The sequence below is a fragment of the Protopterus annectens genome, chromosome 12.part0, assembly GCF_019279795.1.
Source record: "Protopterus annectens isolate FY-2018-M chromosome 12.part0, PAN1.0, whole genome shotgun sequence".
In the NCBI taxonomy this organism is placed as follows: Eukaryota; Metazoa; Chordata; order Ceratodontiformes; family Protopteridae; genus Protopterus; species Protopterus annectens.
The window spans coordinates 629,476,430-629,496,704 of record NC_056746.1 but is presented as its reverse complement, the minus strand read 5'-3'; the positions used below and the strand labels follow the sequence as shown (position 1 = coordinate 629,496,704).

Below are 20,275 nucleotides of genomic sequence, written 5' to 3'. Positions count from 1 at the left end.
AAATGTTTATGGAAGAATTAAATGCATCAAGGTTAGAAGTAAGTGAAGCTCAGTTATTAACAGCTGGACTAGGAGGAGATGAGATAAAAATGGTGATATAGAACCAATCCGCAGGAAAATCCCTGGGAATAGATGATATTCCTGTGGAAGTTTGCAAGCTAGGAGGGGAAAAACTGATAAAGATCTAGAAGGCTTTAACAGTAATTTTAAGGCAAGGAGAATCACCAACATCCTGGAAGAAAGTGGTGATGGCTATAATACCTAAAGAGGGTAAAGACCCATCAGATAGTTTCATACAGGCCCATTTCAATCCTAAACCATGATTATAAAGTGTCTGTGTCTGTAATGGCTGAAGTGTTGATGTTGAGAAAGCAATTTGTGCAGGGCAGTTATAATGTTGATTAGGAGGACATATGAGGGATTGGAGGCGAAAATTAAAGTGTGTGGGTTCCTGTCTTATAATTTCTGTTTGAGCAGAGGAATCAGGCAGGGGTGTCCCCTTTCCCCTTTCCCCTTTGTTATTTGCATTATATTTAGAACCACTGGCAAAGAAAATAAGACTCAGAAATTCAATGATATAATTGGTATGGTAGTCAAGAAAACCTGGCTGTATTTGCAGATGATATTTTATACCTGATAAAACCAGCAAATGACATTTCAGTGTTATGGAAGACTTTGAGGCAGTTTCATATCATTTGGGATACAAACTTAATGAAGCTAAAACAAAGACAGTAGCTGTAAATGATGTACCTACACATGAATTGGATCAGCAATATCGATATTTATGGGGATGTGATAAAATGAAGTACTTAGAGTATGGATTTTAAAAAGGATTCTGGTGCATCAGCTAAGGATACGTGGGAAGAAACTAAACAAAAGATAATACAAAAACTGTGAAATTGAAAGCTGTGTTATATGCATAACAAGATGCCATCAGATAAAATGTTTTTAGTCCCATTAAAAAAAAAAGCTAATCAACCACAGGAGAAGTTGTGGATAGCAATTAATAAAGAGCTGAAGGATTTTTAGTTGGGAAGGGAAGATGACAAGAGTCAAGTGGGTTAAGCTGATTCTTCCAGTAGAACAACATGGTTTGGGATTACCTGATTTGAAGGGGTATTTCAGAGCTACGCATTTAAGGCTCCCATACATAGCACAAGCAGAAACCTATAATTCAAAGTGGAAAGGGATGATGTTGAAATGGGGGAACTCAAAAAAACAAGGAGAGGCTGGGATTTTGGATGCAGATCCTTAGCAGAAAGTATGCTAAGAACTAAGCCAACACAGGAATGGAGAAAGGAGATTCTGCCAATAGGGAAGACTGCAATTAGGGATACAACAACAGGGAGCTGGAGTTTATTGGAGAAAACTGACAAAAGAGCCAAGGTATTGGGAGCAAATAATTAGAGAGGGAAAGGTAATAGAATGGGAAGAGACCAAGAATTATTTGGACTGCAGATTAGAGATTGTTATTCGAGTATAGGCCGGGAGAAAGAAGTAAGAGGATCCTAAGTGAAAGAACAGCACTGGTAGAGTTTTTAGTAAAATCTGTAAAAGAAGCTGCTGTTAAAAAAAGAAATAATTAGTAGAGCATAAAAATATTGTGGATTGGGAAGAGATCGGATAAGCAATTCACAAAGAAACAATGAGGGATATATGTATGTCTCCCAAATATGCAACAAAGTCTAGAAGATTTTAGTACCTATGTAAACACTTATAAAGATCCTTTTTATACCCCAAGTAGACTTGAAGAATTTTTTTTATTTTGACAGAAAATGTTGAAGGTGTGATGGGAAGAAAGAGGGTAACTGGGAATATTTTCTTGGAGTGTAATGAGTTGGCAGACTGGGATACTGGGGGAGCAGATTGGTTTAACTAGGTTTAATTAAGGAAATTATTTTTTAGCTGTGTTACAGAAACAGAATTGCCTAGATATAGTAAGGCCTTGCTGAGTCTAATTATGGTGGCTGTCAAAAACACAGTTACTAAAGTCTAAACCAACTGTACTAGAAGTAGTGAATGTAATAACAGAGCTAAAACAACAGGAATTGGGATATTTAGAAAAGGGTAGGAGCAAATTGCATAGAAAACAATGAGAACTGTGGAAACAAAACATACAGAGGAGGAATGAGGTTTAAAAGAAGGCAGGATTTTAATGACCTATGTAATGTCTGACCGACAATGACTGAATAGATTATAAGCGGTGTATAATGTTTGCAGGTAAAATTATGTCAATATGGTTTGTTTTCATTTATAAAAATGTTTGATTGCCTATGTATAATGTGATTTGATAACTATGTTTCTTGTTAAATAATAATAATACCATTTACCAGAAAAGCTTTGTAAAGTTTACATTCAGAGTTATGTATGTACTTGGCAACGTAACAAACCAGCAATGTATGTCTGCCATCAGAACTCTTTTCTTTTTATAACTATTTTTATCATGAGCCTTGCTGATATTCTGAATGCTCTTGTCTGCGTTTCAACAGACTGTCAAGTTACAAGATAACACCCACACCAGCATTCCCTTTATTCTTCTCTTAATTAGTATCAGATTATCACAACTGTCTTTGTTTTAATTCTCACTTGAAGGCGTTCTAGGAAGACACTTTTGGCCGCCTTTGAAGTTAGAAAGCTTCCAGTTCTTGAAAGCTTCAAGTACGGGGATTGATGGGATGATCCTCCACACTGCCTTAGACTTAAATTGGAGCATCACTTTAGAGGCAAGCACTCCGGGAGCAGACTGAGTGCTGACTCTTCAGGATGACCATCTGGGATTCACCTAGTTCCCACACACCCCAAAACTCCTTGGAGGTGCTGAACTTATACTAGTGAGGACTGTAGTCTACACGTTCACTTCTGTAGAAAGTGAAAAAACTGATTGAGGCACAAGTTTATCTTTCACCTTAAAAGGTTGCTTCCTGGGAATCTTGCATTGCTGAGCCTCTGGTTGGTTGGTAGAAGCCATAGGTTAATAAACTTGAATCTAAAGTGCAGTCCCTTGAGTCAGTCTATTCTGGAACGGTTTAGTATCTTATATCAAGTAGACTTCTGTTTTGAGTTGCCCCTCCCCTGGCTGAGTTGGACTGGTATTTCTGAGTTGAGAAAGGTCCATCTTGTCACTGCAAACTAGGGTATGTATTTTGGGGTGGGCTGTTTTTATTATAAATTGCATGTATGTATATTTCATTGAGTGGGTTAATCCCACTAGGTCTATTTTCAGGAGCCAAGGATAACTGGCTAGGACACCAGGTAAGTTATGCTATTTTTATGTGTTATTGGATATTTTACATCCACTTGAGCTACCACCAACTCAAGCAAATTAGACCTTGGCATAACTACTCATCTGAAAGCCCCCTTCCCCAAACTAAACTGTAGTGACAGCTTTGGAAAATTATGAATCAGTGCATCAGATGTGAAAATGGTACCCCACTGTCTTCTGACCATCCAACATTAAACGAGAGTGTGCTACCCATTGTGTTGCTGATGCTTTTCCACATCTGGTAGGAGCCTGTGGCCTGGGATTGCACCTTTACAGAGTACAGTTTGATGCTTGTTTTGGGCTTGTTGCACGCTTTTCCATTGCAGTGCTGCTTTCACCTGGCATTACTGTTTTGTAATATTTCCTTATCTCCTGATTTTCATCTCGGTCACAACAGGGACTGACATTTTTTCATCGAAGCAGACCTAGTGCTTGGAGGCCCAGTTGTTGACTGAGAAATCAGACCAGATAGTCTTTTATTATGAGAGTTTCATAGAGAATTATGCTGCATCTTTTCACTTGGTAAATCCACCCCATTCACAGCCCTTCATGTCAGTGATGCTTCCTCTAAAGTGAAGGACATCCTGCAGATTCTCCCAAATCATAGCTAAAAGAAAAGTGCCAGGCTTACTTTTACCAGCTTTTATTATTTATGGATTGTGAAACAGAAGATGTGGAAAACGTTTCTTCAAACTTCCCTCCAGGGGATGTTTCCTTTTTAGGAGAGTTTGAACTTCGTAAGAGTGCATTTTAAGTGATGCTCAAAACAGGTCATAGAGGTCAAGAAGTATATAAAATGTCCTTCTATTCTCATGTTGCAGTATTCATAACTGTAAGGAGGTTGCTGCCTGCAGCACTGGATGTCTAGCCATTATACCAAAGTTTTAGGATCAGGGTTATGTGCAACGTTTGATGTCAGAGCCATAAACAGACGTTGGCTGTAAAGGTGACATCTGCACGTGCCCACTTCATAACTTTTCTGCCGCAGCGATCTTCGGACCTCTGATAGCCAGCTTTCAGAAGCAGTTTGCTTGTTTGTTTCAGCCGTCCACTACAGGCAAGTACCCTTTGAGTTTCTTTGTTATCCCTTCTTAAGCTTTTCAGATGTATATGTCAACTAGAAAGGGGAAGTGTGCTTGTGGAAGACAAATTCCACGTAAGGACATGCATGATAAGTGCTTATTCTGTTTAGGGGAGGCCATGACCATATGTCTTGCAACATTTGCAAATCGTTTGTACCCAAAACACTTTGCAGCCATCTGGCTGCACTAAAACTTTATCTTGAAAACCAGAGACTCTGACATCTAGTGTTAGGTATGGCAGGTTAGGTATGTACCTCTAAAGAGCTGTCTCAGAAGAAGGCCAGAAAAGTTAGCTGACACCCATGCTGCACCTCAGGATTCCGGTGAGACTCTTGAGGCAGATGTTAGCCCAGAGTCCCATCGGACATCTGTTTCTCAGCTAGGACCAGGAACTGTGATGGAAGCCAGTTCGATGGAAATGCTGAGTATATCTGCTGAGGTTGATCAGCCATTAACTCCTGATGACACAGGGGAACTGTGCTCATGGCGAGAGGCCTATTCCTGCATTTCAATCCTCCCAGACTTCGGCTTCTAAATAGACCCATCCTTCTACTCCTCTGAAGAGGAAACAGAAATTAAAACGTAGAGAACTAGAACCTGCACCTGGATGGAAGTTTATTTTCCCCAAAATCTTTTCAGGGCATTCCAGGCCCTCCATTCTCAGGTACCTCAGTCTGCTCCTGCTCCAGTGCAGGCCTTAGAAGAATTGGCGGAAGAATACTCTTCTACTGCTCTCAAATTGAATCCTCCAAGGGCTTCATTACCCCTGAGGTAAAAGGACTCTACATCAGTCCTGAATCTCCAGGGGAAGAATTTTCCTTTGGAGATACCATCTCTCTCTCATGAGAGAACATTTCAAATGGCAGGCCTCAGATGTTTTAGAAACAAAAAGAGGTATTTTGAGTTACTGCAAATGGGTCAGCCCTCCCCATCTGCAGTCCCTCTCTTGCTCCCAGCCTTTCAAGATGCCTTTTTGGCTGCTTCACAGGACCCTGACTCTCTGCCCCCAGCTTCCAAACATCCAGACAGGTTCTGTAAAGTCTCTCAGAATACTCTGTACCTGTTCAGGAACCCCCTGCAATCATAGCAGTCTCAGCAGACAAATCATCTAGATAGCTGCCTTCAACCTCTCTATTCCCTACTGACAAGGACAGCACATTTATGAATAGGCTAGGAAAGGTGGTCTATACTTTCTCCATACTAGCCATCAGAGTCCTAAACTATCAAACTCACATGGCTAGGTTTGTTTAGACATCCTCTCTAAGGCGTCTGCTCCTCGTACCAGACTTGCCTGCTAAGACTCAACTTTCCTTCCTGCTCTCCATTGTCTCACAGGTGACTAGGCACTCTATTAAGTGCAGTTATGATGCAGTGGAGGCCTTTTCAAAATCTGCAGCTTCAGGTTCTGTCCTGAGGAGATACTCCTGCGTGAGGCTCCACTCCCTTCCTATGGATGTACAAACCAAGTTGTTGGATGCACCACTAGATAAGAAGGCCCTTTTTGGTTCAGCTTCTGCAGAGCTCCTCAAATTCATACAAGAAAAGGGTAAGGAGTTGCAAATTTTAAAACATTTACTGGTTTCACCTATTCCTAGGTACCATAGGAACTACCCTCAAAGGACAACCTTTGTTAGGAGACTTGTCATCTCATTTTGCTCCACCACAGGCTAAGGGATGGAGGCAATCTAGAAAACATGAAAAACATTCCACTCCTACACCACCTTCCTCCTCCACTACCACTTGCTTTTGGAGACAGTCTAACCAGGAAAGAACCCCTCCCCTGTGACTAAAAACCACTTCCTACCTTCACCCCCTTGTCCCTCCGTCTCACCCTCTCCCTACCCTCCTGGCAGAAGATCACCTCAGAGGCCTGTGTCCTCTCCATTATGACTCTCCTGCCTTTCCAGGGGATACCCCAAACCTCCAAGTCAGCTTCATCGTTTCCCCTCTATTCTGGATCAACTACAAGCTCAGGGTATGTAGAAGAGGTACCTCTGCATCAGACAAACAAGGGATTTTACTCCAGGATGTTTTTGGGTTCCAAGAAAAGATGGTCCTTTGTGGCTAATTCTGGATTTGTCTTTGCTCAACCTTTTTCTCAAAGTTCCTACTTTCAGAATGCTCACCTTGCATCACCTCTAACCCTTATTCCCCACCATGCCTTTATGGTATCTCTGGATCTGAAGGACGCCTACCTTCACATTCTCATTTACCTCAGCTACAGGAAATCCCTATGCTTTTCTGTAGGTTCCTTGTATTTTCAATTTTCTGCATTACCTTTTGGGCTTTCCACAGCTCCCAGGGTGTTCACAAATTGTCTAGCTCCAGTGATTGCCCACTGCAGGATGCAGGGTTTTCAGATATACCCATACCTAGACGACCTGTTAATACTTCACCAGGACTGTCACACACTTTACCATCACCTACACCTGGTGACCAAAAACCTGGCAGACTTAGTGTTCACTGTTCAACAACAGAAGTCTCACCTGATGCCTACCCAAGACCTAGTCTTAGGGTGCAGGATAAGAACCAACAAGATGGCAGCCTTCATTCCCTGCCAGAAGATAAAAGACCTCACCCATTACGTTAAAAATCATGTCACTCTTCAAACCTCATCAGCCAGAGAATTCCTGAGACCCCTAGGCCACATAGCATCCTTGATACCCATGCCCCCTCTGGCAAGGCTGCATATGAGGAAGTTCCAGTGGGTGCTGAATATCTCTCTTTCTCTCCTGCCATGCCTGAAAAAAGGAAGTGGAATGGTGGATTGCAGCCATCAATCTCAACCAGGGCATACCCTTGCAGATACCTCCAACCTTACAACAAATCTTCAAAGATGCTTCAGACTTTGGTTGGGAGGCAGTTCTACAACACCACCACCACCACCACAAACTTAAAGTGCAGGGAGAGTGGTCTCCACTCAGGCAAAGGAACCACATCAGTATCAAAGAGATGAGGGCCCTTCTCCTAGCATTACAGATTTTCCAACAAGTCCTCCTACCAGGCAGCTTGAAAGTAGTCCCAGACAATATGACAGTCCTGTGGTACATAAACAAGTAGGGGAGGGACAAGGTCTTACCCACTTTGCAGCCTAGCCATTCATATTTGGTCCATAGTATCAGCACTACATATGCAGCTGCAAGCAGTGTACATTCCTTCCGCAGAGAATGCAATGGCAGACACTGTCAGCAGAACCTGATCTCATGAATGGTTGCTTCACAGAGAGGTGTTCCAGTATCGTATTCACAAGTTGGGTATTCCTCAGGCAGATCTGTTTGCCTTCTCCCAGAACAGGCAGATGCCTCTGTTTTGCACAAGGGAGCCACATCCCCCAGCGTAAAAAGTGGATGCCTTCTCTTTTTCTTGGGAGGGGATGTATCTTTATGCCTTTTCTCCACTTCTCGCTGATTCAGAAGGTCCTTCTGAAGATTGAGGGACAAACCAAAAATCCTGCTGGTGACTCCCTTTTGGCCAATACAACATTGGTTTCCCCTTCTTCATCTTTTAGCCAAGGACAATCACCACAGGTTATTCCACCATTTCAACCTACTCACACAAGACAGGGAGTTCCTAATACACCCTTAGTTGCTCAGTCTCATACTCACTCTATGGGTGATAGGGTTCTGATCCCCTTCAGACACTGATACTCAAAGAATGTACTCACTTTCTCTTGGTACTAGGTGTCCTGGCCTCCTGCAGGAAAAGATTCTGCAGGTGGTCTCAAAAGAAAAACAGGACCCTTTACTTATTCCTTTACGCATGGTCCTTTCTTACTTTTGAGCTTCTACATTCAGGACTGACTTGCTCTTCTGTTAAGGTACATTTGTCTCCCTTTTCTGCTTGTCTTCCTTTGGTACCTCCTTTGGCATCCAGGCTAGAGGTTAAGCTGTTTTTGAAAGGGGTCCTTCTGTATCAGACCCCCTCATAAGCCAATACCTCCAACATGCGGTCTAAATTGTGTCCTTGAAAATTTCACCTTACCTCTGTTTGAGCCAGCTCACTCAACATCACTGAAGCTATGCACTTGGGAAAACAGTACTGCTGGTGGCCCTCACATCCACCAGGAGGGTATCAGAAATTCAAGCCCTGATGACCATTCCTCTTTACCTCATCTTCCATAAAGACAGAGTTTCCCTCAGGGCTAACCCTTCTTTCATGCCTAACGTGGTTAATGAGCTGTCCTTGAATCAGACCATTAACCTTCCTGTCTTATTCCCTCAACCTCAGAATTCCTCTGAAACAACTCTATATTCCTTTAGATGTTCACAGACAACTTTGGTATTACCTGGACAAGACCAAATCCATGAGAATGTCTGACCAGCTGTTTGTCACTTTTTACCCATGGACTTTGGGGAAGGCAGTCTCAAAACAGACTATATCATCATGGATTTCAAAGGCCATCTCTGCTTGTTACTCCCTTCATGGGAAAGGTCTATCTGAAAATGTGAGAGCTCATTCTACTAGGGCAGCTGCTTCTTCAGCGCCCTTTTTGGATAGACTACGCTTCTATCCTGGAAGCGGCCACTTGGTCATCAGTCCATACTTTTACCAGGCATTACAAACTAGATTTGTTTTTTAGAGACAGAACTGGGTTTGTTATGTCTATCTTACATGGTCTCATAGACCAGGGGCCTCAACCTGCCTCCCAGGCTTATACCTAAAAACTTTGGTACTCTCCCTACAGTTATGAGTATTGCCTCATGAGAATAGAAGGACATAGGATAGTTGTGTAAGAACTTACCATAACCTTAGATGTCCTTCTCTTCCATGTTACAGTATTCAGTCCCCCCCCCCCCCGCTGTTGTACCCCCTCTTTGGACATCCTTCTCTCTCTCTCTCTCTCTCTCTCTCTCTCTCCATCAAAACAAACCTCAGCAGCAGGCACATGGCTCCATGAGGTACCTTCTGGCCTGGTCTCGCATGTGGGTCTGAAAAGCTTCCTTTTTCCTCTTTCCTTGCTTACCAGGGGTACTACTGTATGCGGCAGTCCATTCTGAAGTGGGTATGTGCAGACGTCAACTTTATAGCCAATGTCAGTTTATGGCTGTGACATCAAACGTTGCACATACCCCTGATGCTAAGACTTTGGTATACTCGCCGGATGTTCAGTGTTGCAGGCAGCAACCTCCCTACAGATGTTCTTCATTCCACATTGCTGCAGTCCTAACACTTGGGTAGTCCGCTGTCCCAGTCGGCCCGAATACCAAAGTATATGGCTGACGTCGGTCAAGGCTCATTAGTCTGACGTCAGGGTACAAATGCGCATGACCGACGTCATTTCCTCAGTCTTTTTGCCGCATGGTCCGATGCAGAAGCAGTTTTGCGAGTGCAGGTTGGCGTTCTGAAATTTTCTGAAGTCGGAGTTTCAGACCGAATCAAAGTTGGCTAAGTACCCCGTTGGGGAATATTTTGGTTTTTTCTTGCCTCAGTATTTAACCGGATGTCAGAAAAAGTGAATAACTGTATTTCTTGTGGGAAACAGATACCTCATAGGGATTACCATACCTTGTGTATACCTTGTTTAGGGCCTGAGCACGACGTTGTTGGATGCCGCTCTTGTGCTAGATTTAACAAACGCACTATTAAGAGAAGGTTAGACTGTGCCAGGTTAGTTTTTGGGAAGCGTTGTAATTATAAAATGCCGTCGGATGCTCCGACGCCCGCTTCGTCCAAAAAGCGCAAGGACAAAGCAGCAAAGCCTAGATTGGAAGAACCGTCAGTCCCGGACGTCGGTTCTTTAGAAGGCTCAGTGGAGCCGGAGGTTCTGCCAGGAGGTTCTTTGGAGTCTCAGGGAGAAACTTTACTGTTACAGGATGTGTCCTCTCAGGAGGTAGGCCAGGCTGAAGGGGCTTCTCAGGTGGCTGTTCTTCCCTCTCTTCCTAAGGTGGTTAGAGCCTCCCCTTCTGTTTCCAAGGTTTCTTTGAGAGGCAGGCCAGGTTTAACTTCAGTGGGGGTTTCTCCTAGCTCTTCAGGATCTTTGCCTAAGAAACATATGCTTAAAATGGCAGAAGATTTGATTACTATGATTAGAGGTTCTATGCCCCCTCCTGATAAGAGGCCTAGGGTGGAACCTGAGTTTGAGAGTTTTGAGCAGTGTTCGGAGGCCTCTGAGTCTTCGGCTGAAGACTTGCAGGAGTATCCCCCTTATTCTGATTCTGATGTGGATGATTCTACTCCTTCTGCTTCTCCTCCTGAGGATTTTTCATTTTCAGAGACTCTTCATTCCATGAGGGAGCATTTTAAATGGGAAGGTCAAGATTTTTCTGATTCCAGGAAGAGGCTTAGGGAATTTTTGTTTTTACCCCAGCATAGGCCTTTAGCTATACCTCCTGTTCTGAATGTGGTGGAAGATGTTTTTGCAGAGGCTTCCCTGAACCCTGATTCTTTGCCTCCTGCCCCAGTTAAACCAGATAGGTACTATAGGGTGCCTGAAACTCATAAGTATCTTTTTAAGAGTCCAAGGGCAGACCCGGAAACTGTCTCTCAGGGGCCTAAAGGTGTTAAGGCTTCTGTTGTTAAAAATCCTGTTCCTCCTGATAAAGAGGCAAGGGCTTTGGATAGATGGGGAAAGAAAGTGTATACTTCTTCCACTTTAGCCATGAGGGCGTTGAATTGCCAGTTTCACATGTTAAAATATCAAAATTATCTCCTTTCACAATTGAAGTCTAAGGTGGATGCTCTGGCGGAAGGTATTGAGTGTAAAGAGTTGCAGGATTTAGTTCATGTGTCTGAACAGGTGGGTAAGCATTCCTTGCAATGTGGTTTTGATGCTGTGCAGGCCTCCTCGAGGGTGGCTGCCACTGGTTCTGTTCTTCGAGGCACGCCTGGTTGAGGGATCAGAATTTAGCTGAGCATGTTAAGACAAGGATTTTGGATGCTCCATTACAGTCTGACGTGTTGTTTGGTTCGCCTGTGGAAGCAGTTTTAAAGAAAATGGAGGACAAGGCTAAGTCTATGCAGACTGTTAAAGATTTTTTGCAGGTCCAGCCTCCGAAGTTTAGTAGAAATTGGCCTACTAAGGGATGGACATATCCTGCTTATGATTCCCAGTCTAGGGGTAGGTCTAGACGTGGTAGGGGCAGAGCTCAAGGTTCTTTTAGGCCTAGAACAGGGAGTTCACCTGCTCAGTCTTCTGGTGAGGGCAGGGGTCAGTCCTTTCGTAAACAGGCCCAATGACCTGCCTTTTCAGCTGCCAGTCCTTTCTCGTCTGGCAGCACCTTTGGGAGGAAGGCTGGCTCTTTTCAAATAAAAATTGGGATTTAATTACCCAGGACAGATGGGTACTGGATATCATTCACCACGGTTACAGGTTTTATTTCCATACCTTGCCTCCTTTCAAAGGCATGCCAGACATTCCTCCTCTACAAAGAAAAGAGGCTCACAAGCAAGTTTCTCTGTTACTCCAAATAGGGGCCATTCAGCCGGTTCCTGTGCCAGAAAGGGGCCTAGGATTTTATTCTCGCCTGTTCCTAGTACCAAAGAAGGGGAACACGTGGAGACCAATTTTGGATTTATCTATCCTCAACACTTATCTGGACATTCCCAAGTTCAAAATGTTGACGTTACAACAGCTTTTACCTCTGCTGGGCAGAGATCACTGGATGGTAACTTTAGATCTCAAGGAGGCTTACCTTCATGTGCCTATCAGACTAAGTTGCAGGAAGTATCTGCGTTTTCGAGCTGGGAATTCCCATTATCAGTTCTCTGCATTGCCCTTTGGCTTATCTACTGCCCAGAGTATTCACAAAGGTTCTGGCTCCAGTGATAGCTTACTTCAGGCTAAAAGGAATACAAATCTATCCTTACTTGGACGACTGCCTGATTCTGGCTCAAGAAAAGGAAGACCTTTTACAGCATTTGGAATATGTGATAGCAGTGCTAAGATGCCTAGGGTATTCTGTGAACGAAATAAAGTCCAGTCTAGTACCCTCTCAAGACATGTGCTTTCTGGGTGTGAGACTGAATACAGCAGCCCAGATGGCCTTTTAACCCCGGACAAACAAAAGAATCTTTCCATCTACTTCCATCAACTATCTCTTCAGTCCGGGCTGACTGCAAGGACAGTCCTTCAAGCCTTAGGGTTCATGGCATCTTGTATTCTGGTGCTTCCCAATGCCAAACTGCATATGAGGAAGCTGCAATGGTATCTCAAAATGTATGGACACAGCACTGCCAGGATTTGGACACTGTCATTCAAATAATACCTTGCATTCAACAGGAATTTTTGTGGTGGGCTCAGGAATGTCACCTAAACAAGGGACTCTCTGTGACCCGGCCAGAGGCGAGTCAGATTCTAACGACAGATGCCTCAGACATTGCTTGGGGAGCTCATCTACATGGAAAGTGGATACAAGACAAGTGGCCTGCCAGACTACAGCATCTACATATCAACATGAAGGAGATGTTAGCAGTCCAGTTTGCATTAATGGCTTTCAAGGAGTTACTTCTTCCAGGGCAGGTGTTGATTCTAACAGACAACACAACTGTCATGTGGTACATCAACAAACAAGGGGGAACACATTCTTACCCGTTATGCAGGCAAGCAATGATTTTATGGGAGACTGCGCTCAGCTTGCAACTAACTCTTCAGGCAAGGTTTCTGCCGGGAGCACAGAACTCCTTAGCAGATGTGTTAAGCAGACAAATCATGGATCCCCACGAGTGGAAACTGGATCTTCATGTATTTCGAACTTGACAGTGTCATGGGGAACTCCAGACATAGATCTGTTCGCTTCTCCACTAAACCACCAGCTGCCAAAGTTTTGCACAAAGAGATTTCATCACACAGCTTGGAAAGTGGATGCTCTTTCTTTCAGTTGGAAAAATCTTCATGTGTATGCCTTTCCACCTCTGCCTCTTCTTCCAAAGGTGCTCCTAAAGGTCAGACAAGACAAGCCAAGGATGATTTTAATAGCTCCAGATTGGCCTCGGCAACACTGGTACCCATTACTGAGGAGTCTGGTAAGGAAGCCTCCATGGCCTTTACCTTTGATTCCACACCTGTTGTCTCAGAGGGACGGTCATCTGCTCAATGTCAAGCTTCACTCTCTTCATCTAACAGCCTGGCATATTCTGTTTTGAAACACAGCAGGTCTAAACTTCCTCAACAAGTTTTAAATGTGATTATGGAAGCCAGAAGACCTAGTACAAGGAAAGTGTACGCAGAAAAATGGAAGAGATTTTTATTTTGGAGTGCAGCAAAGAATTTGGAGATTTCTGAGCCTAATTTGAGTGTGGCTCTTCAATATCTTACTGAGTTATTGGACAAAGGTTTGTCTTTCTCTTCCATTAAGATTCATGCTGCAGCAATTTCAGCTCACTATGACTCTGACCCACCATTGTTTTCGCATCCTTTGTTCAAGCAATTTCTTAGAGGGGCAAAGAATATAAGACCCCCACGTAGAGCTCCTACTCCTGCTTGGGATCTCAATTTTGTGTTGGAGAAACTTACTCTACAACCTTTTGAGCCTGCGGCTACTGCTGAATTGAAATACTTGTCATGGAAGACTGCTTTTTTGTTGGCCATTACTTCTGCTAGAAGGGTTTCTGAATTGCAGGCCCTTATGGCGGTAGAGCCTTTTTTGATTTTCCATAAGGATAGGGTATCATTACGTACTAATCCTTCCTTTATGCCTAAGGTGGTTTCTAGTGTGGCTTTAAACCAAACTATTCATTTGCCTACTTTCTATGCAGATCCCCAAAATAAGGGGGAAAAGATTTTGCATACTTTAGATGTGCACAGGCAGTTGCGTTATTATTTAAGCAGGACTAAGGATTTTAGGCAGTCTCAGCAGTTGTTTGTTTCTTTTGCTTTGAGTTCTCAGGGCAAGCCTGTGTCAAAACAAACTATTTCTAAGTGGATTGGGTTTTGCATTGCATTTTGTTATTCCCATCATGGCAAGGAGATTCCAGCTGGGATTAGGCCTCGTTCCACTAGGGCTACTGCCACTTCAACAGCATTTCTAAGGGGGGTGGCAACTAAGGATATTTTGGAGGCAGCTACTTGGAGTTCAGTGCATACTTTCTCTAAGCATTACCACCTACCTCTCTACTCTAAATCTAGGGCTGGTTTTGCCACAGCTGTTTTGCAAGGCATGTTGACAGCTCCTGCTTCTTTATGATTTGCCAGCCTCCCTTACCTCTGCTTTGGGATTCTACCCAAGTGTTAGGACTGCAGCAATGTGGAATGAAGAACATAGTACAGTTTTGTACCTACCATAAATGTAGATGTTCGAGGATCCACATTGCTGCAGTCCAATTTACCCTCCCTCCTTCCCCTCTGTGTTTAGGGGTGGTTGTGTGGGTGAGGTTATACTCTTGTAATTTTGTATATATTGTACATATTATTGGTGCAGGAGTGTTTGGTGTTTTTTTTTTTGGTTTTGGCCTTATCTTTTTAGGGTCTTCTGACATCTGGGGCAAGAAAAGACTGAGGAAATGACGTCGGTCATGCGCATTTGTACCCTGACGTCCTGACGTCAGACTAATGCGCCTTGACCGACGTCAGCCATATACTTTGGTATTCGGGCCGACTGGGACAGCGGACTACCCAAGTGTTAGGACTGCAGCAATGTGGATCCTCGAACATCTACATTTATGGTAGGTACAAAACTGTACTTTATGAATACTGCAACATGGAAGAGGGGGACATCCAAGTTTATGGTAAGTTCTTACACAACTATTCTTTCATGTAGTACATGTTAAAAAAAAAAAAAATGCTCCATACTGTTCTTCCCTAGCAATTTTTTAATCTTTGAGGATGTTTTTGTGTCAGCATTTTTAATACCTGTACCCTAGCCACATTCTCCTAAATATCTTAGACAAGTTCATTACAGGTCAAAATGCTTAATATTTATCTGTATGTGTATGTCAGCATAGTAGCAGACCAAGCAGTCATTTGTGGGAGTACTGTGTTTTCGCATGCTTTGCTGGCACTTGAAAGTGTCGCACATCTCTAAGCCACTTGTTCTCTGTACACAGTGGATGTAATGTTGTTTTGCTATAGCTTGTCTGTAATGTTTTCTCTAAAGTCATGCAGCTGAGGAAAAAGGTAAAGGTGAACTTTTTTAAGGTTGTTGTCCCCCTCCCCCTATTAGTTGATCTCAAAAGTATTGTCTCAGAACTATTGTCTGTAGTAATTGGGAAAGGGAGAGCAGAGTTTCTTCATTGAGGAATGGAAGGGCTCACCCCCCCCCCCACCAGAAACGGTGAATTTTTAACCATATGTGATTTTGACATTTGCAGTGTTTAGAGATGATATGATTAGCCTTTGATATTGTATATTTTACATGTTAACTTAAGGAGAGACGGTGTATATAGATGCATTATTGCTTTAGAAGCTGCTAGGTGTTTAATGTGGCTGCAGGACGTAGAACACTACCTGTTGGTAAGTTGAGCAGAGTCTTAGACTATTCTAGGAAGAAAGTTTACAGTTCTTTGCCCTTCGTTTGTAGAGCTGTTCAGTTTCTATTGGCCTATAATTAAATACTGGGGTGAGAGCCTAAAACAAATTGATAACATACCTTCAGAAGTCACATAGTTAATCTTTAAAGTGAAAGGTATGCTCGTTGATCCAGACTGCCTTTAAAGTAGATGTGTAGCATTAAATGTAGCTATGGTAGTGTGTATGCTTGCAACAAGCAGCAGCAACATTTGACAGAGATTAGAAGGCATGCTTTGCTAAGACTACCGTACCAGAGGATGTAAATAGTCAGCTGTTGGATGTTCTTCTGGTTTGCCACCCTTCCCATCAAGAGGGCAAAACGTTAGAGTACAAAGAACTTTAATCCATCCGTTCTGTGGTATAACGAAATTTATATAGTGATACAATAGTCAGTTAACCAAAAAACAAACTAGGGGAGACCAGTTTAGACTTAACTTTGAGAAGAAAAAAAGACTTGAAGGTGGTAGCAGTGAAGGAGATGGGGGTTGTTTGTTCTTCACTGGAAAGGATTTGGCCATTATTGATTCTGCTGTGAACCCTGCCCCCCTTTCCTTTTTCATTACTATCCTACCTCCTGGGGGACAGGCTTTCCAGTTTAAGCACAACTGGTGTAGGTTGACTTCTGATAGGTGGATGAAGATAGTGATCCCTGAAGACTAAAAACTGAGACAAGGCAGCTTCTTTCATGGAATGTCTCTTGCCCTTAGGGGCTATTTATTTAACACTGCCTATGCTGGACTAGTTTATCTTTTGTGGATAGTGGGGGGGGGGGGGGCAGATAAAGGATGAGTCTGTTTGGACGAGCATATAAATGCTTTTCCCAAAAATGGATGGTCCATGGAGGCTCGTCATGGATCATTCGAGGCTAAACAAGAGTAAGCAAGTTCATGTTACTGTCCTGTCAGTATCTGCTACCTCCTCTTATCCTCATTTTGTTTTGGGTCAGTTTGGATCTGAAGGACCCATTATTTCTCCACATTCCCACCTAGAGGGTACCAGGACACTGTTTGCTGCTATATGGCTGTCAGCCTTCTGGCAGATGTGGTGGTGCTACTGGAATTGTGGCTTCTTCCACTGCTGGCTTGAAGAATGTATCTATTGCAGACATATGTGCATTGTCTCCTTTATCTTCATTGCATACTCCCACCATGTATTATTGTCATGATCTTGGGGCTAGGAGTTATGCCTCTCTTTTGGAAAAACGGTAGTCATTTTGAGTTCTGTGGGCATGGCTCTTCATTTCCTTCCATGGTGTTATTTACTACTCAAGATCCATTTCAACCAGGGATCCCAAAGAACATATTCTGTGTAAGGTACTGCATAAAGATTGCTACTGCTATTAGTCAATCTTTGAGAGGACCCTCCTTGATTAGTCTGAAATGTCTCCTTCTAACTGTGATTGGGTCTGTTCCACTAGCCTCAGGATTTTCTTCTAAGTTGAGCAAATGTATACTTACTACTTGTGCATAATTTTGTATAACATGGTTTATAATGAAGTGACGGCTCTTCATTATTTCTTGATTATAGCGATGATGCTTTGTTCGCTAGTGGCATGAAAACAAAATGCTGCAGTTCATTGATTCACTCAAATGTAGCTCAGGAAGTTTGCATTGTAACTTCCAATGGGCGGAGCCTAAACCTTTTGATAGAATCAAATTATGTCCTTATATTTCAAACAAATGTTCATATCTCAACTTTCAATATCTCAGCAACCACTCAAGTTACACCCATGCTTTCAGCAGCATTTTATTCATCTAGCTGAGAGCTTTCATATGAGGCTAAGGAGTTCTGTCTGTGTTACTTTGCTACCGAGATATTTTAGAAAAATGTGAAAATTGTCTACATAAATTAATATAAAAAATGGCTAATATCTCTCTACCTGCACTAGACAGAGGTCAAACATTAAGACAGTTGAGTTTGCCAGTGTTTAAGCTTTAAGATGAAATATTTTAAAACCTTGTATATAGCATGGTTTTGGAATTATTGATGTAAATATGAACAAGCAATATTTTATGCCTTGAGGCGTCAGTAGGCAGTGACTGCAGATGCATCTGGAGGCGTCACTCAGATGTAATGAATTAAGAGATGTGAGCGCCAATGTACATCAGTACAAGGGTGTGGTTGTCCCTGATTGTGGAACTTCCAAATGGTGATTATTAGACGAGATGAACACAAAAAGAGATCATCAAAGATGGTCTTCTTGTAGAGCAAATTATACAGTTAACAGCATTTCTGTTTCATTTTATTTTACTGTGTTTTGCTTGCAGGATATGAATGAACCGTCAAGCTTTCTGGATGGATCTCTGGATGGCTGCCCTGTCAATGAACTTGAAAACCCACCATACCTCCCAGGTACAAGCTGTGATATTAATGAGCATATTCAATAACAAACACAAGAAATGTCAGCTTGTTACAGGACTTGACATGGTGGGGGGGTTGCACCAGGAACAGCTGTTACATTTCAGTTTTATAGTTTTGGTGGTGATCACTCTTCTCTGAGAGTGTTGTGTATATATTTGCATTAGGAATAATGATTTCCTATACTCAGTTTTTCAAGATTGAGTTTTCGTATTGCCACATTGTTTTTCTTTGATTTGTTCTGCCTTTCTTCCTTCTTTGTATCTGCTTTCCTTCTTTTTGAATTTACTTCTTGTGATAACAGCTTCTCCTTTGCCTCTGAATTGTATCTATTTGGAAACCGTTCCCATTACATCTATTATATAAAAATAGCTGTAATATCATGATAGTTGAAAGTTTTTGCATTAGCCTCCCAGAGGTATGTGGGCACTTTACAGATGGCACTCCTCATCTCCCCAGCACAATACAGACATGCACACAAAAAAAAAAAAAAAACGGGTAATGCAAGCAGCATTTCTGATAAGTACAGATATCCAAGAGTAATGTGAGGATCAGTAGCTTCAAAAGTCTGATGCTTTACAGCTGATCTCTTAGGCTATCACCTTTTTTTGTATTTTATGAGGGGGAAGAATGGTGCTGTCTTGTATCTGAGCTTGTTCTTCTGAATTGGGATTCATTCTTTTATGGTTTAGGTCTTTTTTTTACCTTCAAGAGGATCAACCTCTCCACCATTTGAATTGTCTTCTTCCTCAGAGATTAGGATGCTTTTTTCTTTAAGAATCCACTCTGCCTGGAATGGTTCATAGGAGATTACTGGGCTGATGGCCCTAAAAGGACTTTTTAAGCTTTAGTTATATTTTCCCCATTTGTAAATGGCAAGATACATTACTTCAGGGCAAATAGGTGAGGCTGGCCATGTTTCCCATTTATATGTGATAAAATACATTACACAGGTTGTGTTAAGGTGGTAGAATATTTACAAAGGCTGCATCTGTCCAGTGGGGGCATAGAAGCCATCTAGGGATAAATTTCTGATTCCAAATCCATTGGTTAAGGTTGCATTTGAATAGGGTCAGGACCAGTCTCGTGCGAGTGGTTTCACTAAGTCATATTGATGGATTTTGCATCTGGTGGAATTGAGTGTTTTTTCTGATAGGTCTATTTAGAGCCAGGCTTTAATTTCTGATAACTGAAGTAGTATACATTGCGAAGTCACTTTGACTACTGGCTTATCCCACACTTGGAGAGCTTGCAAAGTTGTTTGTCTACACCTATGGTTCTAATCAGGCTATTACCTAATTCTATAGTTCTTTTTCTACAATTACAAATGTTTCAGTGAGTTAACATTCTTTTAACACCTTGGTGACTGACAATCCTGATATTTGTCTCACATGTGAGTTTTCCATGTTTAAAATGATTTCAATACATTTGTGATACTTTTATGTAATCTGTTTGACCAGCTCATACACTGTACTAGTGACAAAAGTATTTAAAGTGTGATCTACAGCTAAGATATTATGTACTGTGATTTCTTGTTTTACCAAATGTAAAGTTGTCTTCTGTGTCTTTGCAAAATTGAACTGTGCATGCATTGGCTGTGTGTATTCCTCAGCGTATTGTTGACCTGGGTATTCCCAGTTCCCTTCCTACTTTTATAGAAGGTGAAGTAGGAATTGTATTCTTGTTTGAGCTCTGTATGCTGTAGTTCTTCATTTGATTTATTTGCCATTGCAAACCAAATTTTTTTTTCACTTGTCCTCCAAGCTTATCCTCTCTTTCTTTGTATATAACCCCTTCTTTTGGCTCCTTTTCTTGCTCCTTTCTCTCTCATCCTCATGTCTACTTTACTCTATTGCTGATAATCTCTCACCTTGTCACTTTTACTATTTCTCCATTGTCTAGTACTTCATGGTCTTTTTCCATAATTTCCCCTTTTTCCTCCCACTCTCATACCTACAATGTGCTAACTCAGTGTTCTCTTTTTACTCTCTTTCAGTAAAGTGATCCGGGTGCTCCCTCCCTGCCATAAACCTAAAGGATAATTCCTCTTACGAAATCTGAAGATGCCCCTGAAGTTGTTTGCTTGCAAGGCTTTTTAAAGAGTAAACTTCAAAAGAAGCATTGTTTCAT

At 42.3% G+C, this 20,275-nt stretch overlaps 1 protein-coding gene across 1 annotated transcript in view; it reads left to right on the top strand.

The window, feature by feature from the left end:
* The window catches only part of LOC122816753 (lysosomal alpha-glucosidase-like), a gene marked incomplete in the record, with an annotated part of 907,240 nt that overhangs the window by 209,831 nt on the left and 677,134 nt on the right, over nt 1–20,275 (top strand). The window contains 1 exon segment of the mRNA XM_044089759.1: nt 18,055–18,139. Within this exon segment, the coding sequence (XP_043945694.1) occupies nt 18,055–18,139 (85 nt within the window).